At 47.0% G+C, this 27,936-nt stretch overlaps 1 protein-coding gene across 1 annotated transcript in view; it reads right to left on the bottom strand.

The window, feature by feature from the left end:
* Nucleotides 1-2,635: 2,635 nt before the first annotated feature.
* LOC135827486 (uncharacterized) overlaps nt 2,636-27,936 on the bottom strand; it is a 39,612-nt gene continuing 14,311 nt past the window's right edge. The window contains exons 5-14 of the mRNA XM_065339980.1: nt 26,901-27,062; nt 26,343-26,513; nt 24,625-24,870; nt 23,353-23,583; nt 20,724-20,909; nt 19,324-19,488; nt 16,374-16,541; nt 8,415-8,453; nt 6,798-6,875; nt 2,636-3,378 (exon numbers count right to left, since the gene is read on the bottom strand). Coding sequence (XP_065196052.1) covers nt 3,056-3,378; nt 6,798-6,875; nt 8,415-8,453; nt 16,374-16,541; nt 19,324-19,488; nt 20,724-20,909; nt 23,353-23,583; nt 24,625-24,870; nt 26,343-26,513; nt 26,901-27,062 — 1,769 coding nt within the window. The 3' untranslated portion in view covers nt 2,636-3,055. The remainder of the gene's footprint in view (nt 3,379-6,797; nt 6,876-8,414; nt 8,454-16,373; nt 16,542-19,323; nt 19,489-20,723; nt 20,910-23,352; nt 23,584-24,624; nt 24,871-26,342; nt 26,514-26,900; nt 27,063-27,936) is intronic.

Genomic DNA, 27,936 nt, shown 5'->3' with positions numbered 1-27,936 from the left:
TCGTATGGAGCACGCCTGGAAAATATCCGTACCGCCAATACGGTTTTTGGCACGGAAAATCGTACCCCGGAACCTCTCTAATATGATCGAATGGCACCGTAGGCGTAGGAGGGCATGAATGATCACGTGAGGGGTGTACAGTACGGTGCATCGTAGTAGAGCTGGCAGGCAGGGCACGATCAGGGGTTCTGGCCCTGGCTGTAAGCGCTCTGATTGGCTCAAACCCTGGCAACGATCACGTGGCATGTCTGAACTGTACGGTCGGTTGGATCCCGACTACATTGTAGTGATGTTTGGGTTGCGGGTAGACCCACGGTCGGTCTACCAAGTGCTATCTACTGCTCCTGATCCTGATCCTGGAGCATAATGATTTCAGTAGCCGATGAGGGTATGCTCCGCGGGTAGCAGTCGCGAGTCGTAAAGTGTCAATAATAATTTTCGACAGGAAGTGTGAGCTCTTTGTAGGGTGTACATGTAGCCTTTTTAGGAGCAACCACTCGTCTACTTTTCCCCGTCGACTGAGAAGTTCAAACAGTATTCTATTCCTATCATTATGCAGACATTGTGCGACTCACCGACTGGAGGTATTCATGACTCTGGCCAACTTCGGTAGGACCAGTATTCTATTCCTATCATTATGCAGACATTGTGCGACTCACCGACTGGAGGTATTCATGACTCTGGCCAACTTCGGTAGGATCAGTATTCTATTCCTATCATTATGCAGACATTGTGCGACTCACCGACTGGAGGTATTCATGACTCTGGCCAACTTCGGTAGGACCAGTATTCTATTCCTATCATTATGCAGACATTGTGCGACTCACCGACTGGAGGTATTCATGACTCTGGCCAACTTCGGTAGGACCAGTATTCTATTCCTATCATTATGCAGACATTGTGCGACTCACTGACTGGAGGTATTCATGACTCTGGCCAACTTCGGTAGGACCAGTATTCTATTCCTATCATTATGCAGACATTGTGCGACTCACCGACTGGAGGTATTCATGACTCTGGCCAACTTCGGTAGGACCAGTATTCTATTCCTATCATTATGCGACTCAGCGACTGGAGGTATTCATGACTCTGGCCAACTTCGGTAGGACCAGCATTGTGCAGAGGTGCCCCCCATAAAAAAATATTCAACACGCGGCCGCCAACCACATCACATCAGTTGACCAGTTAGAACGTCCCGCAGTACTGCCCGTCTGGTCAGCTACACTCACTGCTCAGTTCCCATGATATGCTCATGTCACTCAAACACCACGACAGCAATGATACGCCTCACTATTCTAGCCAAGATCCAAAAAAGCAGTAAATAAGTACTCAGACGGTGAGCCAAGGAGAATATTAAATTGAAACAAGGAAAACGGTGGGGCACAAACGCATAACTTGTGCCCCACCGTTTTCCTTGTTTCAAGCCGCAGTAAATAACAAAGCTGCTATGCTTTTTAAAGAGAAACTTGTGACCACTAACACATCACATGCACAAGACAAAATCAATTGAAGCAAAAGTGGCAATCAACATCACGGCTGTTCACGCGCAGGCACTTATAAATATGGCGTCGTTCGGTGCGATTTATGTAACATTATGCGAATTGTACAAATACGCGATGAGTTTGCGTTTTTGGAAGAAACTCATGTCGATCCTCGCGTGGTTCCATGATTTGGGATGCGAAACCAAGAGAAACGTTTTGAAAGCGCTCGAGCAAGATACTCGACTTTTCGGTAATTTGAGAGAGAAAGAGGGTGGAAAGGCGTCCTGGCCTGCCCAGTTAGCTGTCTTTCCGCTTCAAACTTGCTCGAACTACTTCTGGCAGTCTGGAGATTGATCTCGCCAGTGATTGTCCGCCTCTGCTTGGCGTGCTCGCGTGTACAACATTCAAGTTAGACATTTCGTAATCGTTCAATGCACAATAGGGTAGATATCACAATTTCAAGCTCACTTGGCCGGCTGCTGTCTTCTTCTACAATATCCCACATGCCGACTAAGCAATTTACAGCAGGAAGCAGCCTTATACACTCAACAGCAACTAAAGGGCCACCCCATTTGTCTTCCAAATCAAGAGAAAACAGGCTCCCGACTCGTCGCGCGTATTTAGAAGTTCACGCGCGTATTCTAATGACACTTGGGGAAGACAACCAGAGGATAGTCCTCTACCTGTGAAAATATCGATCTAAGCTGGGAAAAAATCAGGAAGGGCTTCTCGGAGCCGAGTTTGTCAGCGACGACACAAGGAGTATTCCAGAACGAAGCCAAAGTCGCACGACACAGAACAAATGTTTCTAGAAGGAAAGGCAGTCATGTGAGGTACGAGCGGAAAGCTTGAAACAAGACGCAGATGATCAGCGTGTTCCCCGGGCTGTCCGGGCTGACTAGTCTCCAAAATCCAGGGGAAACCATGGCCTACTCGTGTTCTGACGATTTGAAAATTCAAATTTTCTTGCCATTAAGTGGCGTGAAATCGCACAAAAAAACAGCCGTGACATAATAAAACGCATAGCTGCATGTTTATACGTGTCATGTGAACAAAGTTACGTATATAACGGGCTACGTGGCATATATGAAGAGAATCATCTTTCTTGTCTGGTCTGGCCGGGCCTTCAACACACACACACACGCACACACACACGCACACACACACACACACACACACACACACACACACACACACACACACACACACACACACACACACACACACACGCACACACGCACACACAAGTTCATCTGTCAACAGTAAAATAATCATGATCCAATATAGGTTGGCAATCGTAAACAGGGGGTGGGTACTAGAACAGCGACCACAAACAAGGATTTTCTTCAACTGGAAGCGCTACCGCAGGGGGGGGGGGGGATATGTGCAGTTGATATGCTCACACGACACAACTGTATAACTGTAGAGCAGGGAGTGCATTGAAATTATGTTCCAATGTGTACACTTGGTTGTCAACTTGTCTTGTTTAATTAAAGACAGTAGGTTTTGTATTTCCAGACAGTACCTTTTAAAACAGACCATCTTGAAATACAACACGCATTGGGACATTAGCATTACGCGAAGCCACAGCGAAGTTTGAGATTCCCCAGAGCCTTGTCGTTGCGCACTTTGAAGATACTCTTGTCGTGCAGGGTAAGCCTCTGCTGCTGCACATCGCAGACCGCCGTGATCATGTAAATCCGGTCGGGCATAGTCAGCGGGCATGGGCAACCGGCATCTCCACGCCTTACCTGAACTAGGACATCGTAGCGCTCCGTATTCGGCAGGAAGCTGCACCGAGCAGAACGATGGAGCTCTTTGCGCACGAGCATTGTGAACGTGAGCTGCTGATCGCTGCTGCAGTTTTCGGTGTCTGGTCGTAACTTGGCGATTATTGCTGAAAGCACCAAAACAACAATACAGAGAAAGCCGGTTGTGGGAAAACTAACGTGCACCAACGTACATACATCGTGCACGGTAAGCCAACGTACATACAGTATCACAATTCTCTCCCTCACACGCAATAACACACTCTCTTTTCTGAGTCCTGGTTAATTAGCCATGTGCTGCAAACCGAGAAAACTTCGCGCCAGTTTAGTTCACGGGGTTTGCGTGCAGATCAATTTGCACCTAGAAATATTTGCGATCAGAGTCAATTTCATTATGTTTTTACAGTTCTACGCTTTGTGGCGGCTTACCGTTGCAATTTCACACCTGTCGCAATAATCAAGAGTTTGTAGATTGTAACGGCTCTCCGGTTTACAGTGGTCAATCGTCTCTTTCTCTCTCTCTTGTGAGAGCATGCATGGTATTCGTTGCTCTAACTTCTGTCTTACATTCCTTGTTGCACCCGCCGGCTACCATGGCTCATTGATGGTCTCCCGACATGTAATACATTCCCTTTGACTTTGTGTCACCGCCAGATCCTTTTACTTCTGGTGTCCGTTTCATGTTCATCTATTGCTCGCTTGCGCGCTGGCATGCAACTGGCATGCTCTCATGCGTACAGTGCGTACAACGAAGAACTACGTCAGTTCCAGTTAGTTTTTAGAGTTGGCCGTGGAACAAACTTGTGTTTTTTTCGCTCTCCCACATTCTCTGCTTCTTCTCCAATAATTATATGAACACTGTTCACCAAAGAACTCGGTGTGTACGTTGTTGCGAGTGCGTGTCCGGGAGTGAGTTGGGGCGGTCGTGATTATCTAACACTCTCTCTCTCTCTCTCTCTGTCTCTCTCTGTCTCTCTCTGTCTCTCTCTGTCTCTCTCTCTGTCTCTCCCTGTCTCTGTCTCTGTCTCTCCCTCCCTCCCTCCCTCCCTCCCTCCCTCCCTCCCTCCCTCCCTCCCTCCCTCTCTCCCTCTCTCTCTCTCTCTCTCTCTCTCTCTCTCTCTCTCTCTCTCTCTCTCTCTCTCTCTCTCTCTCTCTCTCTCTCTCTCTCTCTCTCTCTCTCTCTCTCTCTCTCTCTCTCTCTCTCTCTCTCTCTCTCTCTCATCGTCAGGAACATGCGTGAGGAGATTCGAATCCGCACTGCTGCAAACACCGTACAAACCGAAAATTCAAATGAGCTTGACTTCATCTCGTTTTGCAAGGCGGGAGAGAAGCCAGTTCGCGTTCAGCCCAGACGAAAGTTGGTTACGACTGATCTCCTGTCAGCGGCCTCAGACTGGAAACTTCTTGTCAACTCAGTTAGTGCAAAGATTTCTTTCCCTAGCTGTGTTGCACTTACCACCCTAAGACCAGATATAGTTCTGTACTCGACGAGTCGTAGGATTGTATTCTGGATGGAGTTGACAGTTTGTGCTGAGGACAGATTCAGTGTCAGTAACTCGTGGAAGGACAGGCGGTATGCGGATCTGGCCGATCAATGCCGAGCAAACGGGTGCAGGTCGTTTCTTTTTCGGTTGAGGTAGGTGTGCGTGGTTTCATCCCGGACTCTCTTCGGAGAGCTCTGAAAGCGCTTGGGTTTTCTAATCGAAGAATAAAATTTATTTGTAATTTGTGCAGTAAGACGTCTCTGCGAAGCAGCTACATCATCTGGTTGCGACGTCAACAAAAACACTGGTTGGAAGATCCACCTTTCTGAGGTACTGTATGTGGGGCTCCGTATATTGAGGTGCGTTGAAATTTATTCTCTTTATCTTATTATTTCTTTTCTATAATTTCCCCATATGAGTTCCTATCAGTTGCTGTGAACACCTTGAGTGGAGAGCGCTTGCTTGAGCGTTGAACCGGGTTCTTAATCCACCATACCCAGTTCGCAAGGCTGGGCGGGGTTGTGAGCAGGCTTTCATTTCATCTTTTCTTATTATTTCTTATTATTTCTGCTTTTCATCTCATTACAAAAATTCTGCGCATTTTTTTTCTCCATCTGCGCATAAAATCTAGACTGACAACCTGCTTGTTAAATCATGCACCTGCTTTCAGGCGTAAAAACCCTGTTGTAGAGGTCTCAGTCCTCATTTGTTAGACTTACCTGTCTTTATAAATGTAACTTTCTCTCTCTCTCTCTCTCTCTCTCTCTCTCTCTCTCTCTCTCTCTCTCTTCCTTCATCGCTTTTATCGTGTACCCCAACCTACCTAGAGTTGACCTCTTGATGGAGCTGTAGAAGTTCATGATTCATCCTGCGAGGGCTCGGGCACTCTCATGTTTGAATCAGCAGGTGCTCACCTCACCTAATGGGCGCATAGTTGGAGTGCCTCTGTGGCATGTGCAGTCGTTAGACTACAGTCAGTATCGCCTATAGCGTTGGTGTTTGATTTTGAGCATTTTATCACTATAAGCGATCTATTGCTATGACCGATACTGCATACAATGTATGCGAGTGGGGTGTCAAACGACTCAGCGCGCCGTGCACATAATTATAGTATACGCACTACATACATGTACATGGTGTACAATGTCATGTAGCTGGCTGTAGCTCCTGACACACAAAGTCAGCATTTCCTCATGATGGAGGCATATTTTGGCAACTATTACTTGTACGAGCAAAACTCATCAAACAACACTCACTGGACAAGCTCTTCACGAAGAAGTAACACCCTGTTCTCCTCTGACATCGCTTGATTTTACATCAATCACTATAACCGATGCAAAAATAATGTGATAAAGGCCTTTTGAAATATGAATTTGCTCACTAGAGGCGATATTTTACTATAGACGATTATTACTATACGCGATATCTGTGTATACTTAGTTATGGCAAATGAAAACGAATTTGAGAAATTGATCACTATATCCGGTATATTACTATAGCCGCCAACCTTATAGGCGATACGGACTGTACATGTATCACAGAGTCCTAGGCTTCACCACTGTACTAACACTTGCCATTTGTATCTCGGCACACAGTAAAAATACAGGTGTCCACTCGACCAAGATCGCTTTCCCCGTCCATGGAGTCTATCAGAGTCAGAACAGTTTAGAAACGGTGACCACTTGCTCACTGCAACTGACAACCACCCGTCACGCCGTACCCTGCCTGTACGCAATATACCGTATACAGCGAGCTCTCCGCTACCACAAACGCTCTACGTTTACGGCTCACCAACAGGCCTCTGTTGGCTTCCCGAACTTCTCAAATTGCAATGTGTCCTCTTTTGTCTTTTGCCTTGTTCGCTATGGAATGCCGTGATTGCGTATGGAAAAGATGGCAAAGCCATGGTATAGAAGGAGTGCTGCTATCTTCAATCTTTATCCTTCACAAGTCAAAAATCTCAGAAGGCTGCATAGTTGGAAGAAGTGTGCGGAGAAGGAAGGTCTGAATAGGAGAGGGGTCCAGTGTGCAGCTCAGACAAACTACATGTAAGTTCGACTCACCTATATCTGTGTTCTTTAAAGCTTCAGGAGCACAGGCGTCAATTGGCCGGATAAAATTATGACTGCACACATCACGATCTAAAAGACACGCGCACACAACAGAGCAGTACACACTGGATAGAAATTTAAATCGTTTTAGGGAGAAGAAACCGTTGGTAACTCTCCCACTTCGAGGCAATGCGCCTTCTATGACAAAAGGTATCCTGGTTCTAGGTGTCAGCAATCACACCGTGCCACTTGCCATTTCAGCATTAAACATTAAACAGCGCAGGCAACTTGACCGACGTACATATTATCACAATTCCTCCTCTCCTTAATTAAATCCTGGATGAATTTACAAGTACAATTATTATGAAATTTGGACAACAAAAAGCAATGCGAAATGTGGAATAGAAGGATAACAGCAAGAGAAAATCAGAGAAAATGGCAAGCATACAAACAGCCAGTTGCTGTGGGTGCCTGACACCGTAGGAGAAATAGGGGAACGTGCCCCATTACAATAACTGGTAGGTGAGAAACCGCCGGTCCAGGTAGGTAGTCTGCTGCCTGCAATGGGTTGGTGGGCTTACGGAGGAAAATTGTGATTGCGACAAAAGACCAAACCGCCGCTGCGGAGTTTCATCTGATACTTGTGGTAAGGGTCAAAGTCCACAACAATGCCTGATGAGCTGTACCTCTTCGAGTACATGTGCTGAATGAGGTCCGGTGTTCCCAGACATAGCAAGTGTGATTGGTGACTGTAGACTGTAGTGTAGAGTTCACTGTGACATGCATACACTGTAGACTGTAGTGTAGAGTTCACTGTGACATGCATACACTGTAGACTGTAGTGTAGAGTTCACTGTGACATGCATACACTGTAGACTGTAGTGTAGAGTTCACTATGACATGCATACACTGTAGACTGTAGTGTAGAGTTCACTGTGACATGTATACACTGTAGACTGTAGTGTAGAGTTCACTGTGACATGCATACACTGTAGACTGTAGTGTAGAGTTCACTGTGACATGCATACACTGTAGACTGTAGTGTAGAGTTCACTGTGACATGCATACACGAATACTGAGTACACTACAGTTAAACTAGGAATGAAACTGTGGTAATGCAAAAGCACAACCTCAAAGTAAAGTTGAGCTCATACCCATGTTCCTTGTTGATAAACAGCAAATTCGGTGTCTGCAGGCCTGTTCTACAGTCCATTCACAAATAATGGATCTCCGGACTTCTTCAAATCTGATTTAGACCGAATTAGGCTCAACAGCCTAACTCTAATTCTGCCGGAAATGGGTTTAGAACTAGCAGGTCTGTACAATTATCCATGGCAAACCTGGCCGAAATATTCAAAACCTGGCGGAAACATTGTTGTCTACCTTTTTGAAAAAATAGACAGCAAAATAGAACTGGAAGAGCATTCCATGCTGCATGGCAAACGTCTTTGTCTGGAGGCCTCTCCTCAGTTTTAGTGCAAAGCCAAGGTCAACCGAAGCACTGCAAAATGCACCAGAATAGCCTGCACCATATATGTAACAGCCACCAATTGACAAGTTACAGATGGACCAAATGCTGCCAATTACACAATTTCTGTGGATGGCAATGTGTATGTTTTCTGTACTAACCTTCTGAGTTACACCTTGCAGGTGGGCACTGTGCAACACCTACAGTCAAACAAAACCAGGCAAATAACGGTATACAATTTATCATGCACAAACAAGTTATATAATCTCAAACGGGAGTGACCTTCCCTTGCAAGTCATGATGCGTGTTTGTTGTACCCAGTACTGTAATAATAAAAGGCGACTAGTAAATTACCCATTGCTTCGTCATTGTGCATTACTTTTCTAAGCACTCGCAGACTCCATTGCAGCCACTCACACATTACAGGGTACCTCACTTCAAACTCTCCAACTACGGTCTCTTCGCTGCATAAGTTCACTTCACTTCCAAAATAAATAAATACTATTAGATATAAATGGAATGCACCAAATTTCGGGCATGGCCCATCTTCAGGGTGAAAACCATTACCATAGACATTAAAAACATCATCACTTTGACTTCGCAGCGTGAATTTTCCAAGGAGACTCCTTGAGTTACCCAGCAGTCATCAAAATCCTCTATTTCAAGACCACAGATGACAACACTGACAACAACACCGTGAAGGCTCTTAGAGGTTGTGCACGCGCCGCAAACTACTCGCCACTGAATGCGCTAACTACTCGCCACTGAATGCGCTAACTACTCGCCACTGAATGCGCTAACTACTCACCACTGAATGCGCTATGTACATCAGGTTTTAGTCTCAACAACCATACCTGTGGGCGACATTGTATCACTTCAACAACCACACCACCACTGCACTGCTGTCTGGCTGACCATTGTATCACTTCAACAACCACACCACCACTGCACTGCTGTCTGGCTGACCATTGTATCACTTCAACAATCACACCACCACTGCACTGCTGTCTGGCTGACCATTGTATCACTTCAACAATCACACCACCACTGCACTGCTGTCTGGCTGACCATTGTATCACTTCAACAACCACACCACCACTGCACTGCTGTCTGGCTGACCATTGTATCACTTCAACAATCACACCACCACTGCACTGCTGTCTGGCTGACCATTGTATCACTTCAACAACCACACCACCACTGCACTGCTGTCTGGCTGACCATTGTATCACTTCAACAACCACACCACCACTGCACTGCTGTCTGGCTGACCATTGTATCACTTCAACAATCACACCACCACTGCACTGCTGTCTGGCTGATCATTGTATCACTTCAACAATCACACCACCACTGCACTGCTGTCTGGCTGACCATGCATTGTATCACTTCAACAACCACACCACCACTGCACTGCTGTCTGGCTGACCATTGTATCACTTCAACAACCACACCACCACTGCACTGCTGTCTGGCTGACCATTGTATCACTTCAACAACCACACCACCACTGCACTGCTGTCTGGCTGACCATTGTATCACTTCAACAACCACACCACCACTGCACTGCTGTCTGGCTGACCATTGTATCACTTCAACAACCACACCACCACTGCACTGCTGTCTGGCTGACCATTGTATCACTTCAACAACCACACCACCACTGCACTGCTGTCTGGCTGACCATTGTATCACTTCAACAACCACACCACCACTGCACTGCTGTCTGGCTGACCATTGTATCACTTCAACAACCACACCACCACTGCACTGCTGTCTGGCTGACCATTGTATCACTTCAACAACCACACCACCACTGCACTGCTGTCTGGCTGACCATTGTATCACTTCAACAACCACACCACCACTGCACTGCTGTCTGGCTGACCATTGTATCACTTCAACAACCACACCACCACTGCACTGCTGTCTGGCTGACCATTGTATCACTTCAACAACCACACCACCACTGCACTGCTGTCTGGCTGACCGTGGTACATTACCACTGCACACCAGAGTCTGCTCCAGAGCGATGCCAGCAAATTTTAAGCTGAGAGGGACAGAGTTGGATCAAGCCAGCAAAATCGGTTGGCCCCTGGAGCATGTTCAGTTCTTCCTGCAAGGAAATCACTGGCCCAGTCGGACTGAGCTAAGGTCTGGGCTCATCGCACTATGCCTGCCTGCTCTTATCTGTTCTCTGCCTGAAAGTGAAAGTGGCCAGATTTTTCTTTTCGGTCTCGCAGTGACTCACTCCTTCCTGGGTGCGGGCACTGAGTGCGGGGATGTGACATGAGAAGACGAGTGTTATGTTTGTATGTGCGCGTAAGCACGCTAGGCTCTGCGCATGTTTGCTTGCACGCTATGCTCTGCGCATGCGCACTCCAGTTCAGACTTCCTGTGTCTGAGTTTGTTCTTCTTGCTATCTTGTTACTTTGCACGTCCATTATTCTCTTTGTAAATAATCCTAATACATTCCACAACTGTGTGTTCTTGTGAGTGGGAATGTAACATTGGCGACGAAGATGGAAGACAAGCGTCTTCAGAGTTTTGATACGTCAGGCCCAGCTTCCCAGGTGTCCATCCGTTGGCGGAAGTGGGTAGCGCTCAAGAGCATTGCTGTTGCACTTTGCGGGACCACAGGTTCAAGACATTATTGATGACCTACTTGACCCTGACGATGCTCTGCCAGAGGAGCAGATGACCCCGAATGATAACGAGTACCTGAAATGTAAGCGAATTTTGGACGCGCATTTCGCAGCCCCAGCAAACCCTACCTACGAAAGGCATGTGTTTCGCCAGCTGGTTCCGCAAGCAGAAGAGAGTACGGCGCATATCTGCAGCCGTTTGCGGCAGCAGGCTAGATTATGTTCCATTGAGAACACTCGCCAGACCAATGAGGCCGTCCGAGACCAAATCGTAGCAACGGTGAGGAATGTTGACTTGAAGAAAAAATTATTGTCTGAGCCGTCGTTGTCAGTCGATCGAGCATTGGAGCTCTGTCGCGTCTGGGAGGATGCACAGTCACAGTCTCAGATGATGACTAGTCGTGCTGTTTCTGCTGGAGCTGGAGCATCGGAGTCCGCGAGTGATCATGCTGTCAGTGCAGTTACGTCCAGGGGCCAAGGCAGACACCACCACCCAGCTGCTGGTACACGTGTCAGTTGTTACAGCTGCGGTCGCAAGGGACACAAATCCGGAGATGCTTCATGTCCAGCTAAGGGACAGGCATGCAGGAAGTGTGGCAAGACAGGTCATTTCGCTAAGTGCTGCAAGTCAGGATCAGCGTCGCAGACTGCCGCCCATCATGTGCGCGAAGTCACGGACTACGAGGTGTCTGATAGTTTTCATGTTGGCCAAGTGTCAGCTGGGAAGCCAACATCGAACATGCTAATCACCACAGTGCAGATCAACGGTACTCCATTGGATTTGGAGGTGGACACCGGATCCATGTACACTTTGGTGCCGCAAGACGTATGGGAGCAACATTGGACACATGTTGCCTTGCGTGAATGTTCTGTGCGACTGAAGACCTACAATGGTTCAGTCCTGCCGATTGTTGGCGAAGCAGATGTTGATGTACGCTACAGCGCGCAGAATGTTCGTGCGCGGGTCATCGTAGTACGTGAAGGCAGCCATCCGCTGCTGGGACGCGACTGGCTATCACAGTTGAGACTTGACTGGCAGAGTATGTTCAACCGGGTGAACGCCACTGCAGCGAGTGAGCCAGCAGCAGAGGATGCGTACCCTGAAGTATTTCGTGATGGTCTGGGCAAAGTGAGTGATCGTGAAGCTGAGATCTACCTGAACGACGGTGCCACTCCCAAGTGCTGCAACCCCAGACCCGTGCCATTTGCTTTGCGTCCTGCTGTCAATAAGGAACTTGACAGGCTGGAGCAAGAAGGCATTATCAAGCCCGTCAAGTCAGCAGAGTGGGCCTCACCTATTGTGATTGTCAGGAAGCAGAATCGGGACATTCGCATGTGCGCAGACTTCAAGGTCACAATCAACCCGCACATCAACTCCAAGCTTCACCCGATTCCAAATCCGAACGACCTGTTGTCGCAGATAGCTGGAGGATCAGTGTTTACGAAGCTGGATCTTAGCCAAGCTTATGCGCAACTACCGCTGTCGGAACGCAGTCAGAAGTATTGCGTCATCACAACACATCGAGGTCTCTACGCATTCCAGCGCCTTCCGTTTGGCGTGTCCAGTGCCCCAGCAATTTGGCAGAAGACAATGGATGAGATTCTGCACGACATTCCTGGTGTCGTCTGCTTCTATGATGATATTCTCATCACTGGGTGCGATGTCGAAGAGCACGACCGGCGACTCAAGTTGGTGCTAGCGCGGCTAGCAGAGCGTGGTGTGCGTCTTCGCAAGCAGAAGTGTGCTATCCATGTGGATCGTGTACGCTACTTGGGCTACAGCATCAGCCGGAACGGTCTCGAGCCCAATCAGGACAAGGTCGAGGCTATCCTGAAGGCGTCAGAACCGAAGAATGTTCAAGCGTTGCAGTCATTCCTAGGCTGTGTCAACTTCTACAACCGCTTTCTACCCGACATGTCCAGTGTTCTGAAGCCGCTCAACAACTTGCTCCGCAAAGGTGTTCCGTGGAACTGGACAGATGAGTGTGAGAAGTTGTTCGCTCAGGTAAAGCGTATGCTCACTTGTGCCCCAGTGCTACAGTGCATTTCAAAACTATAGACGTGTAGGGTTTTTGAAATATTTCAAATTTGGCTGGAACTTTTTGAGAATAGTTTTCGGAATATTGCTCAGGATCGCTCCACAATTACTCTCATATAGTTTCTAAAGGATTGGATAACAGACGCCCAATTTGGAAAAATTTATGCACAAAGTGATCACAGATTTTATGTGGTATAGATGCTGGCATAACGGTTTTTGCCTAGGTACGCGTCTATAGTTTTGAAATGGACTGTAGCTCATTTTGATGCGAATGAGAAAGTGGTCGTTGAGTGCGATGCTTCGCCTTACGGCATTGGCGCGTGTCTCATGCATGAGTATGCTGATGGCAGCCATAGGCCTGTATGCTATGTTTCCCGTTCGCTTGCTAAGGCAGAGGCTCACTATTCGCAGATAGAGCGTGAAGCTTTAGCCATTGTGTTTGCAGTTAAGCGTTTACACATTTATTTGTTTGGTCGCTCTTTTGTTCTATGTTCTGATCATAAGCCATTGCTGCACATTTTTGGTGAGAAGTATGGTTTATCTGCCACTGCTGTTTCCCGTTTACAGCGTTGGGCTGTCATTCTTAGCGAGTATGATTATGTGTTTGAGCACATTTCTGGTAGTAGCAATGCTGTCGCAGATTGCTTGTCACGCCTACCTATGGAGCTGACAGCCGCACAAGAGAGTGCAATTGTCAGTGCTGTCAACGAGCATGCCCATGATCCTACTGAGGATTTGCCAATTGATGCTAGTGATGTTGCAGATGCTAGCAAGCAGGACAGTGAGATTGCTCCAGTACTGCAGTACCTACAGTTCGGATGGCCAGCTGAGATCAGCGAGGCTACGCGACCATACTACAAGATTCGTCATGAGCTGACCATAGAGTCGGGCTGTGTAGTTCGTGGTGGCCGTACCGTCATCCCAGTAGCCAGTGCAGGCTAATTTTTATTTTTCAAGGAAACCCTTCGAAAATGGTACCAATCGATTCAGCATGGCATTATCATTCCTCCTGCAAAGTTTCAGCTGATTTAGAGTCATGAGAAGGACGCTATGGCGATTTGAAGATCGAAAAACTTCACTTTTGTTTGTCAAGAAGAAAGACCATGATCGCACACAAATCATACAACCCGTGTGGCACAATGATTTTTGAACGAAGTTGATCCGCGGACCCCGTGCTTCGCGCATGCACGCATGCATACTGCACAGTACAGAGGCTTTTTTGAACGCAGATATGTAGTTCTTCGTCTTCTTCGAAATGTCTTCCAAATGCGTGGTGCTGGTGTTGTTCTCAGCTTCGTCAAGGCAGAATGCAGCTGCATGTGATGCTCCTGTGTGTTCATGCATGTTCTCTTTTCGCGTCTCGACATTGTAGCGTCCAGACTCAGCTCGACTGGAGAAGATTGAGGAGACTATGCTTTGATCCACATGGAAAATCGATGAAATTTGGTAATTATCGTCGGGCGCTAAAAAGCGCTGGGGAGCATGGGGCTAAAACTTCGTAGCAATCATCCCTACCATGACAGGCATCGACTGGTATATGTTCCATTCTGTTCCCAACCACTACGGGTCGTCTGCGAAGCTTTCTTCTTCGCCGATTCTCGGACAGATCGTACGTCTTCGCACTGTATCTCTCGTCTCCCTCAACGGATCAAAACACGGTTTTCGCCAGGACGAACACAAACCCCCAGATTTCGCGGCGGCAACATCTTCGTGTAGGGAAAAGCTAGCAGCTAACCAGGAATCACCAAAAAACACGTGTAATACTCAGTGTGATTTGCGACAGCTGTCATTGTGCCGTCGCAACATGCATGTACCATGCACGGGAAAGGAACACGGATGAGTCGTTTTATTACGACAGCCTGCACTGGCTAATCCCAGTAGTGTTTCGCCGTTTGCTGCTGGATGAGATGCATTCTGTCCATACTGGCATTGTCAGAATGAAGGCAGTAGCACGCAGCTTTGTTTGGTGGCCTGGCCTTGATCGCGATATTGAGCTTCTAGTGTCATCATGCAGTCACTGCCAAGCTCTAGCTAAAGCACCTAGCAAGGATGCCAGCCACCCATGGGTGTACCCCACAGAAGCTTTTGAGCGTGTTCACGTGGATTTTGCAGAATTCAACAACCAGCAGTATCTCGTCATCGTGGATGCATACTCTAAGTGGATCGACGCATACAAGCTTGGATCCACTGCCACTACTCAGCAGACGATTGACAGTTTGGTAACATTTATCGCAACGTTTGGTATACCCAAGACCCTCGTGAGTGACAATGGTCCTCAATTTACATCACACCAGTTCCAGCATTTCTGCCGTGAGAGTGGTATTGTTCACAAGTGTACACCGCCGTACCACCCAGCTAGAAACGGACAAGTCGAACGCATTGTCCAGGAGTTGAAGCGTGCTCTGAAGTCCCGTCCTTCGGATGTGTCTGAGAAGACCCAGATGCACCGTTTCTTGTTTATGTATCGTAACACGCCCCATTCATCAACGAATGTGTCCCCAGCTAGTCTGCTCTTCAGGAAATTACCGAGCACCAAGTTGGCACGCTTAAAGCCCAATTTTGCAGCTGCACAGCGTGAACGTCAAGCACGGCCACAGCCAGGTCAAGGTCGTCATTTCGTGGTGGAGGACACTGTACTTGTATTGAACACTCGCAACGGCAGCGGGCCTAAGTGGCTACCTGGCGTTATTGTACAGAAGCTAGGTCCGGTCTCGTACATTGTTCGCATTGGTCAGCAGGAAAGACATGTCCATGTAGATCATCTCCGTCATCGTTCTACAGCGCCACCTGATGCTGTTCTTCCTCGCAGTGATGTTGGCACACCGGTTTTGATTCAACCCGATAGTGCATTGCAGCCGTCAGTACCAGACGCTGCCAACGAGTCCGCACCGTCTGCACTTCCCAGTCCGTCTGCAGACCCTGTTGCACCGCGCCGATCAGCCCGTGCACCGAAGTCACCATCTAGGCTTATTACTGAGATGTGACTGCTTTACTGCTACCTTTACTCTATGGCTGTTATTTGAATATTGATCATAATTATCTCCGCTTTACTATTGCTTCTCTTAAGGGGGAGGATTGTTATGTTTGTATGTGCGCGTAAGCACGCTAGGCTCTGCGCATGTTTGCTTGCACGCTATGCTGTGCGCATGCACACTCCAGTTCAGACTTCCTGTGTCTGAGTTTGTTCTTCTTGCTATCTTGTTACTTTGCACGTCCATTATTCTCTTTGTAAATAATCCTAATACATTCCACAACTGTGTGTTCTTGTGAGTGGGAATGTAACAACGAGCACTTGAAATTAGTTGATAAGACAGCAATTGAAATGCAACGCCCGTCTCAAGAGAAAAATCACCAGTCACGGAGCTGTAACGCTAAGAGCACTAAGAGCACTAAGAGCACTAAGAGCACTAAGACCACAATACATACTAGTAACTTACAAGTAGGCACAGCGTTGCTCCAATTTCCCGTTTGCTGGCACTGAGTCTGTGCTTCTCCTCTCAACCCATAGTCTTCATCACACGTGAAGGTTGCAGTGCTTCCTACTCGGCGGTTGGCCACGGACACTGCACCATTCACAATGCTAGCTGGCACGGGACATCTTACACCTATCGCAGCACATACCAGGGCAGGAAAGAGAAAAAACTTGTTAATTTTAGAACAGCCTATTTCTCAATCCATCACAAACCGCAGCACGGTTACTATGTCATCGCATACACCTGAACAGGGACCCGTTCAACTGGAAGAGAATGGAGTGCACGGATTTCAGACTGTACAGTTACTGTGTGGTGCATGAGAATGCCGATGGGCTTCAAAGCTATAATAGTATTATGCTAAAGGACAATGACGTGAGACTGTGTAGGAAAAGGTTAGTACAGTCAATTTGCGTATAACGACACTCGGCGGGGCATCAGAAAAGTGTCCGTATTCGCGAAGTGTCCTTAAACCCGAAGTCTGGTTATATGTATTACAGTTAGATGGGACTTTGCTCTGGGCGTGGAGATTCTGTCGTTATTCCCGAATTGTCGTTATAACCGCAGTTGTTATCAGCAAAGTTGACTGTAGTGGTGAGAATGTTCACCTAGCTTCAGCCCAGCCCAGCCCAGCCCAGCCCAGCCCAGCCCAGCCCCAGCCCCAGCCCAGCCCAGCCCAGCCCAGCCCAGCCCAGCCCAGCCCAGCCCAGCCCAGCCCAGATCAACTTGCAGGTCTCGTGGAAGTACTGTGTACAGTAGTATGCTAGATGGGATGTGCTAGCAAGCAGCACAACACCACTTGGGAGGCAACATGCACCCTGCCGCCACATGATGATGGCCATGCATACCTGACTGTTCTGTAGCTGATATACGTCTTGTAGGTATAGACAGAACATCAAGGGCAACCAAGGCTTGTTTTTTTTGATATTTAGTTTCCTGCTTTCGCAATCATCAGGCAATCATCTTGTAGGTATATACAACAATATATACAACACTTAGCTCACACACACAACTGGACCAAGCTACGTAGCTCACACACAACTGGACCAAGCTACGTAGCTCCCGAAAACACACAGAGCATGTAGTATGTTAAGTTTAAAAGATCACAATTGGAAGCATGGCCAGCAATCGAGGACATCTGTGAGTTGTAATTTTTGTACTCCTCCGAGGTGTGATTTTTGGCGTGCTGGGCCAAGCACAAGGAAGCCATCCGCAAAAAAACTGCAGAAAATGGTTGTTGTTTGATCCTTTGGTGTAATCTTTGTTTCTAGTCGAAGCTAGTTGCTGTTTGAAGCAGAAACGCTGAAATTGACTATTTTCTGCATGTACTCATACATGTACTCATGTACTCAGGCATGCAGTCTCACTCGTATTTTAGCTCCTTTTCTGGAATGGATGCTGCTCTGCGCCCCTTGGTGAACCTTTCCTGCGCTCGTGGAGCAGCTGAAAAGGACCACTGGCATGTCTGGTTCCTGGTTTGAAAGTGGAGAGTCGACTTTTGTGCCTTGAAACGTCAGGCGAAATAGCACGTCATAGTACATTCGAGATCAGCGGGAAGAAGATGACGACGTCCACTAATTTAGCATCTGTGCACACGAATCTGCTGTGTGTGTTACTCTGTGTGTCAGCTATGGCATCATCGCCTGTGGTTCCATGCCTAGCATGTACGTCTGAACCATCCTGCAAAGTTTGAATGACGTAGGTTGAGCGATCGCTCCGCGAAACATACTTTTTGAAATTCTCTTCATAGTATATCTTCCACCACTGAAATTTTGAATTTCTTCGAATTTATTGCTGAGAGGGGTGGCTTGCAACCTCGATATGGCTTGTTCCAGGCTTGCTTTGGAGCCATCGCCTGTTGAAACAGTGGCGGGAAGCTGCCCTGCAACTGTTCCAACAGGAAATTAATCGATCCGAGAAAGCGCGAGTCCGCGAATCTCGGTTGAATATTGAGTATTTCAAGCCTTTTCACGACGAAGATGGAGTTTTAGGGTTTTACGTCGGGCCCTAGACGACGGCTACTTTGGCCAACCGGACAACGAAGAAGTTGTGACCAAAGTATTCTTTTTTGGAGATGGACGTCGCGGCAAAGGACATGGTCTCCAACTTCTGGCGTCTGGTGAAGCCAGGGATCATTTGCCCAGTCAGGTCGGCAGCCTAACCGTCGGTAAGCTTGTGTTTGGATCCCGTTCTGCTCGATGTGGTAGATCACAAACAATTTGATATCGCACAAATTGATCTCAGCATCGTGCGTACGGTATTTTATATTCAGAAAATCCCAAAGTGTCTCTGTGTGGCCGTCCTATGCCACGAGAAACTCCAATCAGGCTCCTTTGTCCTCTGCCTTCATGATTGAATGTCCACTTCGTTTGAACAACGAACACAACAATCGAGGACGGCTTTGCAATGAAAAATACAGCTATACTGGAGCTGAAAAAATGAAGAAAAAAACGTGCTCAGGATGAGACTCGAGTACACGCATACTCTCCCAGCAGGTGAAACGCAAATTTTTGTGAAAAATGCGTGTCGCCGACTGACCAGTAATTTCGCCTGACGAAGGAGTAGAGAGCGATAAAGGTACGTCTGTGGCTTATTTTTGAGTGCTCCTCGTACACTTTTGATCGTGATAGAAATTCTCAGACCAAAGTCAGACCAAAGTCAGCGCGATGATGGCCGTACAGTTTTCTTGTGGATTTTTTAGTTGTTTCATCTCGTATCTATGTCAGTATCGTGATGGTGAAGTGGAGAGGGTGATTTTCTTTCTCTAGGCTTCGTTCGGCCGACTTTGCTTCATCCTCGTTGAAAAGTGATCCTGAAAAAAAGGTCGATTCGCAAAATTATGTTGATTTTCAATGTACGTGGTGACATGCGATTGCTGGCTATGTAATAATGTTCGGCCTAAAAACGTTGCACATACCTCTGCACGTATTCTCACAGGACTGCTTGCTTGCAAAATTGTTCTCCGTCCCAAAACAGCCGCCATATTGGAATGACTTGCAGGTGTTTTCAGTGCTGTCGTAGTAAAACCGTTCTGTCATCTGCTTGCATGGACCTGGATCAAGACTTTGATCACACGCATCACCTGTAACGCAAAGGCATGCAATCAACAGATGAGCTGCTACACAGTGAGAACACTGTTAATTAAGATATCACATATATACAGTACACCGTTAGTTACTTGAGAAGTAGCTTCACACGATCACTGACCAACAAACACAGTAAGGGTAGCTGTCGGATGTCATCGCTGTAGGTATAGAGCAAAGGAAAACTTTAGCAGGGAACCACTGCGATACGATCACATGCGTATTGTACTTTGATGTCATCATACAACTTGCTCTGGTACGCATGTCTAAGCTTGTTTGAGTTGGCCATTTTGTGGCAGTTAGACAAAGCATGTGTGTTATTGACCCAGTGTGGGTCTAACACAGGGCGGTAGATATCCAGAGCAGCGCTTGTCACTGTGTGAGGCTGTTGTGTGCAGGGGTGACATGTTTAGTGCCAACAGTGTTTTTTACGGTCAACATCAGTGTTTTGAACAGGTTCAGCACTGATATTGCCACGGACGGCTATGCATGTGTGTGTGTGTGTGTGTGTGTGTGTTTGTGTGTGTGTGTAGGGGGGGGGGGGGGGGGGGGGCAGCATGCTTCACGCACGCTTGCTCGTGCATACACACGCACATGCACACAAATACACGCTAACACATACGTACGCATGCGCGCGCGCGCGCACACACACACACGCACACACACACACACACACACACACACACACACACACACACACACACACGCGCGCGCATGCTATCATCATGCACACTGTACATAAGCACATGTGACAGCGATCGAAGCATCAATCGTCATCCGGCATTGTGTTTTGCCAGGTCTCCTCCTAGGCGGCTTCGACCTGCATCGGACCACCCGTAACCCTAGGTTATTGGATGTAATTCTGCTTTGCACTGCACCTTGGACGCTTCCATACGTAACAGGTTGCAAAGTGCCATTTCCATCAAGGCTATGCTGTGAAAATATTTCACAGAAAGTAATTCAATCGAATGCCAACGACATCTCATCATCATGATGCATGTCACACATTCACATACCGGTACGTGGAGTGCATAGCATAGCAAGCCACATTCACATACGTGTACGTGGAGTGCATAGCATAGAAAGCCACGTTTTGTATTTAGACGGACAGGAGAATGGGAAACACCACGCTAAGTGTTTCCTGCATGGATATCATATTTGCTTGTATACCTTCAAGGCCAGATCCACGTCTTATGCTGGGCAAGAAAACAGTGCTACTATCCTATCACCTAACCTTGTTCACACGCATCAGCGCATTGGGATTGGAGATGGAAAGAGTTGTCGCCACCAGCTGTGTAGCATCGGCCTACGTTCATTCTCTGACAGCTCCGGCTGGTGTTGTCATAGTAATACCGATAGCCTGTCGGGTTGCAGGTCCTGGTCGGAGGAGGTCTGGGCTTCTCTTCGCTGCACTTGCCAGCTACAGTGGATAATCATAATTATACGTGAAAACAACAACAACAACAACAACAACAACAACAACAACAACAACAACAACAACAACAACAACAACAACAACAACAACAACAACAACAACAACAACAACATACTTGCATATGAAACAGGTAAACACCGTAAACTAACATCACAGAAACGAAAATGTCATGAGCAGGAAAATGTCATGAGCAGGAAAATGTCATGAGCAGGAAAATGTCATGAGCAGGAAAATGTCATGAGCAGGAAAATGTTATGAGCAGGACGAAACCTTCACATAACATACTGTAACTAGGCTTTTGGGCCAAGGAAAAAAGTAGAATGTTTATCGTCAGCGCCCGCTCCGAATATTCAACCTCCAGGCGAAGTGTTTATATATTTTTAGCACCGGTACATGTACAGTATGCGGCACTGCTATCTACGGCCTCTTCTCACAGTATAGCTGTAGATCCTCAAAGGCCAAGTCTACAGATTGAACCACGGCCGCAGTCGGCTTGAAAACGTGACTAATCAGCTGCCAGATGTTCTTTGTTTGTCCTAAGATCGTTGTTGTCATTTTTCCTTATTCGCATCCTCAAGATTATCTTGCAAGATGCTATTTATGGCATGACGGATTTTTCTCAGTCTACGTCAAAATGGTTTAAAAAAAGAAAAAATGAAAAAAATTAGGAAAAGGCATGTCTAGAGTTGACTTGCAAACACCCATTTCAGCTGTATATGCAAAAGAAAATGAAAAACTTCCCGTCCGCCCCGATTTCTCCTACAATACTGCACCAGGCAGTCAAAGTGGATAGGCCTGACTATTCACTTCTCAAGCCCACAGCGGCTAAGGTTGAAGACTACAGTTGAGAAGCGAGAGGTTCCTGGTTAAGTCGGACCGTGGCAGAGTAGTCCGATTTGCGAAAATGACCATCTCGACCACACACGGCAAATGGATTGACTTTTAATGATCATGATTACCATGCACCGAGGCACTATTCAAGCACCTGCACTCACTCACAGCACCAGCTTGTCCATGTACACTGATATGATCATAAACGATTTTCAGTGACTGCAGCATCTCACATAAATTTTTTGATCATGCACGACTGCACTCCTCTTAGGAGACGGTACAAAAAGAACATAGCGTATGTTGAGATTCGTTAGATGCTCACGGAGATCTTTTCCACTTTCGTCTTTCGACTTGCCGACCTCGGAAAGCTACAGAATAATGATGGCCAGTTCAATGTAAAGTGTTCACAGTGCAGTCATGTTCATTCAGACTCTGGTCGCGGCAAGCTGGTCACTTTATCTGTGATTGCATTGATAACAGTCGAGTGGTGACACCGATGACCACTTCAGTCCAGGCAAGTGGTCACTTTGAAGGCCTTCTGCGGCTGGAAAGCTGGTGGACGGTGACCGAGAAAGATCACCGGACTGGGCTATTTTCTAGCACCCTTGGTCATTTGGAACCAGAACAAGTAGCCATAGATTGGAATTCCAGGGTGGTCAGAAGGCGAGGTTCAAGATGTATGCGCGCTTTTGGTGGACCCATCAGGACCCTGTGAGCAGTCAGGACTCAGTGACTCATCAGGGCCCTGTAAGCAGTCAGGACTCAGTGACCCATCAGCCCTATGAGCAGTCACAGATCCAGTAACAAGACATACAGTCACATTGCCAGTCACAAAACCCACAACCAGTCAAAGTAGAGTGTTACAATACGGGCACCCTTTGGTTCAGAAGTGCCTGGATACCGTATTATCTCTAATATAAGCACGGTCCTTTATTTTTTCAATGTACCTCCGCCCCGTGCTATTAATGGAGACGTTCCTTTATAATTGGAGACTGTTCCATTATTATTTCAACCTCATTTCAGAGGCATGTTGCCATGCCAAATTTATATGTCAGACACACACATTTCAGGGTTTTTCGCCGATACAGATAATGAATTTACACAGTGTGCTTATAATGGAGACTGAGCACTTTATTTTTTGAATGCCGCCCCAAGGTGTTCTATTATTGGAGACGTGCTATTATTGGAGACTGTGCTTATATTAGAGATAATACGGCACGTGTGTTTCTACAAGTACAAGCTATCAATACATGGGATTCTGTATGTATACCTGCTGTGTTTCTTCATCTTACCTAACCTGAGTACGCCCCGAGCACAGTACCGTTGGGCATAGGGGGAGGGGAGGGGGGAGGGGGATCAGACTCATAGCCTAGGGTATTTCCTTGTGTCATGTACATACACTAGAGTCTATGTGTAGTTGAGTCACCGGGGTACATACCAGCCTACTCTACTTGGTAGGTACTTGGTATAATCTTAGCCTGTTCGCTCTTCCATGCACCGTGCCTCGGTGCCTGACTGTAGTGATCATGCATACAATACAATTTACCTGATAATATTTATAGAAAAAAAGAGCACGGTCCACAGCGTGAAGCCTCACCTCTTTCACAAAACCCATCTTTGGCCACCGTAAGTGTTGTGTTGGTCTGGCAAGCCTCCATGGCCATGTGACACCTGTTGTCATAGTCCTGGGCGTCTGTGGCACACACCGGTTCGTAGGCATCGGTGCACGTCTCACTGTTATGGCATACACACTTGTATCGGTGAGTGTTGCCAGGGTCTGTTATGCAACGCTGTGAAGCATGCGGACACTTGGCTCTCTGGCATACCGCTACCACCAAGAGGGAAAAAGAAGAAAAAAACACGGAACAACTGAGCTAATTTCAAATGCATTAGCTATAGGCTGATGAACCACAATGCACGAAACACCGCTGCCAGAAAAGTAAGAATACTGCTCCTTCAATCGTAGCGGCAGGAACGCATATGTGGGTAGTGCCATGGTATTTACAGTGAACACAAAGCGTTGAGTTGTTAGTGTCAGCTCTGTGACCAACTTTTCCACAGCCATCAGTTTCTGCACTATGTCTCATTGGTTGTGGGTGAGTCCACAAACAACAAAAGTAGTGATTCATACAAATTGACTCCAATTTAGTTTCAGGCAATGAATGTAGGAAGAAATATTTATCAGCTAATAAAGCTTTGTTCGAAGGTGACTTCCCCTAACCTCACTGCTTCCCCCTCTGTATGCCTGTATCTCTGTATCTCTCTCTCTCCCTCCCTCCCTCCCTCCCCCCTCTCTCTCTCTCTCTCTCTCTCTCTCTCTCTCTCTCTCTCTCTCTCTCTCTCTCTCTCTCTCTCTCTCTCTCTCTCTCTCTCTCTCTCCCCCCCCCCCCCCCCGCTCTCTCCCGCTTTGAAGTTGGCTTCCATAGAATTTGGCACCATTGCCCGTTTGGCCTTGCGAAGTAAAAAAATCAACAACGACAACAACAACAACAATTTGAGACAATTTCCTTAGTTAGAATTATAATTCGTTAAGAGAAGGAACGAGAGGTGGTACTTCTGGCCCACTACTGCCATCCAGATCGACCCCCTTGACAAGAGTTGCTTCATCCTTACATTTCAAGATAAATTCCTGGATGCAAAATCATATCAACAAAAATGGAGCACCTTTCCTGCCCATAACATCACTCGGCAATGCCGGACACATTTAATGATAATGCGGAAAGAAAAACCCAGGAATGGACCAATCAGTGTGAAAAGACAGATGGAAGTGTCTCCGCTATTTTCATTAGTACAAGATTTACCTTCCAAAGATAGGCTTGCAGAGAGCAAACTCACCTAGAGACCCATAAATAAATGAAAACTAACTCACGGATGCAAAACGGCACTCGACCATTCCAATTTGAGTTTACTGAACAGGTGGTAGCTGTCAATGTTGAATTTTGACTCTCCAGGAACTTGAAGCGATCCGCACATTCGAATACAAGAGAAGCGTTCACCAAGCCAGCCCCAGAGGTTGTGTTGCCGGTGAAAGGTGTGACCACTCCATACCTCTCCAGTCCAACAATTTTAATGTGCCTGGTAGATAGGTGACTAGCAAATTCGGGACAAAAGTCATCTATGATAATGAACAATTGCAGAACATACCATTCACTGAATTAGAGGGTAATTTCACCCAAAAAGGAACACTTCAAGACTTGCGAAAAAGGCACTGATTCCAATGGTGAAAGGTCCAGATTGACTGTAGCAGCCATACTTGGCCCATGTAGTAGACGGACTTTCTACCGTATCATACCGTATGTACCGTATATCGATAGACTTACCATGCCGTATATATTACGTTATTTTGTGTACGTCGTGTGTACGTCATGTTGGTGCATGCGTGTGTTGCTGTGGTGTAAAAAGCAGTCTTCGTCTCGAGTTCGTCTTGTCTAGTTGTGTTTCCGTAGTCATCTTGAAATAGACAGTCACTTGAGTCTTCCTGTGCAATCACTAAGTGCAATATTGTCCCCTGAGAATACTACTTGTGTTTCGAGTCGGAGAGACTGAACTAGTTTTGCCTTGTCACTCGGTCGCGTACTACACTTGGTGGCCCAGATCCGTGGTGCCACAGAGATAAGCTTCGTATGAGAGTAGATAAGGAAATCATCGGACAGTATTTTAGGTCTCCATTGTCACAGAGAAATTGAATGCTTACCAGACTTTGGTATGGAATATGACTCCTATGAAGACTCTTTTAGTATTGAAGAGTACACAACCCCCAAGAGTGTGCAAATCCAGCTATGGGGTCGGCGAAGGCAGAACTTTACATCACGTGACAGTCTGTACCGTGGCATTATTTGCACCCTGCACATGATAGATACGGGGTTGTACGCAACCTTGCTTTGGGTCCAACTCTCCTGTGGTCACTTTGCACTGTTTGCCAACGTAACCTTTGACCAATGTCACATGATGCTAAGTTCTGCAGTCGCACCACTGTATAGAGGTTGTGCAAGCAGTTTACCACTCTTGGGGTTACTGCTCCTATCCGTATCCAAATAGGGCGTTAAAGTGTGATGACATCAGAAGCCAAAATAGTATGACTTCAGGGGCAAAGTGAGTCCACTCTGACCATAACAAAGTGCCATATCTGTTGGCCGGTGGGTAGGCCCTCCTGTCGGATGCTGGTATGAATAGTTTCTGTAGCATGTATTAAACGTAATTACGCCCATTCCGTGACCCGGGACACAGGAACACAATGGACAGGTATTCATATTCATAGGCTTTCTTTATTACATGTACATTCGGAAAAGTAAAACCTATCCAGACACGAAAAAAAGCTAAACTCAATCAGTTGATGACAACCGGCGCCCATTGTGGGGTTTGACGCCATGATCACTTGACAACAGGCTGGCTCTGGGGATTTCCTCCCGTCATTAGTCATTGTATCCCCCCCCCCCCCACACACACACATAACCACACATAACCACACATACACATGCATGCACACCGGAACATGTATGAAAAAGGGGTAGAGACAAAGGACATACTAGCAGCAAGCGTTTTAAACAAAGCCTTAGACAGAACGTAGCCAACTGGACACATACGTACGGCATGTTCGATTCACACATGTCCTTTGCTCCAAACTGGGACCAGTGCACCGCCCTCCATCAGTTGTTGTTGATGCTGGGTTAATGCAGTGCCGTGTTCTGTTTTGTGAGCAGAAGCTGTCACATGCACTCCACTCTGACCAGTCACTCCACTTGCTATCCACACTGACATCTGAAGCAGAAGATAAAGTCCACCGGTTCACATAAGAGAGGCGCACACACGAGAGACGTACACACATAAGAGGCGAACACACACATGCAAGAGAGGTGCACGCGAAAGGGAGGTGCAGACACCAGACAGGTGCATAAGAGAGGAGCTTACATAAGAGAGGAGCTCACATAAGAGAGGAGCTCACATAAGAGAGGAGCTCACATAAGAGAGGAGCGCACATAAGAGAGGAGCTCACATAAGAGAGGAGCTTAAATAAGAGGTACACGCATAAGAGAGGTGCACACAGAAGAAAGGCACACACATTAGATAGGCACACACATTAGATAGGCACTCACACAAGAGACTAAGGATTAGGCAGTACGGAGCAAGGAGCGATCATGTACGTACTGCATGTTGTGCACGGTCTGTGCTCCAAACTGTCACCATCACACAGTCCAGCGTCAGTGGGCGATACAGACTTCATGCAGTGCCGTGTTCGTGCTTGCAAGCAGGAACCATTACACACGGTCCAGCCTGACCAATCACTCCACTTGGTGTCCACAATGAAATCTGAGCGGGGATGACAATGCCAGAAGATAACAACAATGCACAAGGCACGCCACTCTTAGATGCTACCGGACAACTGGACAGCTGGAGTACTACTATACAGGGAATTTCCCCCTGTACATGTACATGTCCAATTATGCACTTGAAGTCAACAGGTACAGGTGGAATCCTGAAAATTCAAACCCAGAATTGCCGAGGAAGGCCCGTCTAAATAGCCGCAGACATTCTAATAATACGCACGTGTGGTCACACCACGCTACATTAGTCAAAATAGTCGCATTGTCACAAAGACGTACAGTAGGCACTGAGCACACGTATTCCGTGCACTCTGAATTTGCCAGTACAGCACGCTCACACGTGTTGAACTGACCTGTGCAGGGTACAGTGAACTTTGAATTACACCTTGTTAACTTTAAATTATCAGCAGGAATCCCACAGTTTTCTACGAAATTTGTGTGGCTTCTAAATAGATGTTTCCAAGGTTCAATTTATCAGACATTATTATGTGAGAATCTTACTGGCTGAAATCAGTCCTGGAAGAATATTCTAGTGTTGTGTGTTATGCCTGGTATTGCAGTTCAAATCAACTCAGGACGCCCCGTCTTGTATGTTTTAAAAGTGTGTGCGCGCTCGTGCATGCGCGCGCGCGCGCGCGCGTGTGTGTGTGTGTGTGCGCGCGTGCGTGTGTGTGAAAAACATTTTCTGCACCTTGTCCTCACCCACTTACTAAGGCGTGGTGAGCCCATAAGTGGAATCATTTTCAAGTCCACCCAGAGTTTTGGGGATTTCAGGGGGTGTCGGCCGTTGGGCGGTTCAATGGCCAATACCCAAGCCACAGCCATTGCCTCAGCATGCCTTCAGAGAGCTGAAGATACCC

Source organism: Sycon ciliatum, chromosome 1, assembly GCF_964019385.1.
Source record: "Sycon ciliatum chromosome 1, ocSycCili1.1, whole genome shotgun sequence".
In the NCBI taxonomy this organism is placed as follows: Eukaryota; Metazoa; Porifera; class Calcarea; order Leucosolenida; family Sycettidae; genus Sycon; species Sycon ciliatum.
The sequence above is the reverse complement of the archived record's forward strand: the minus strand, read 5'-3'. Positions and strand labels throughout refer to the sequence as shown.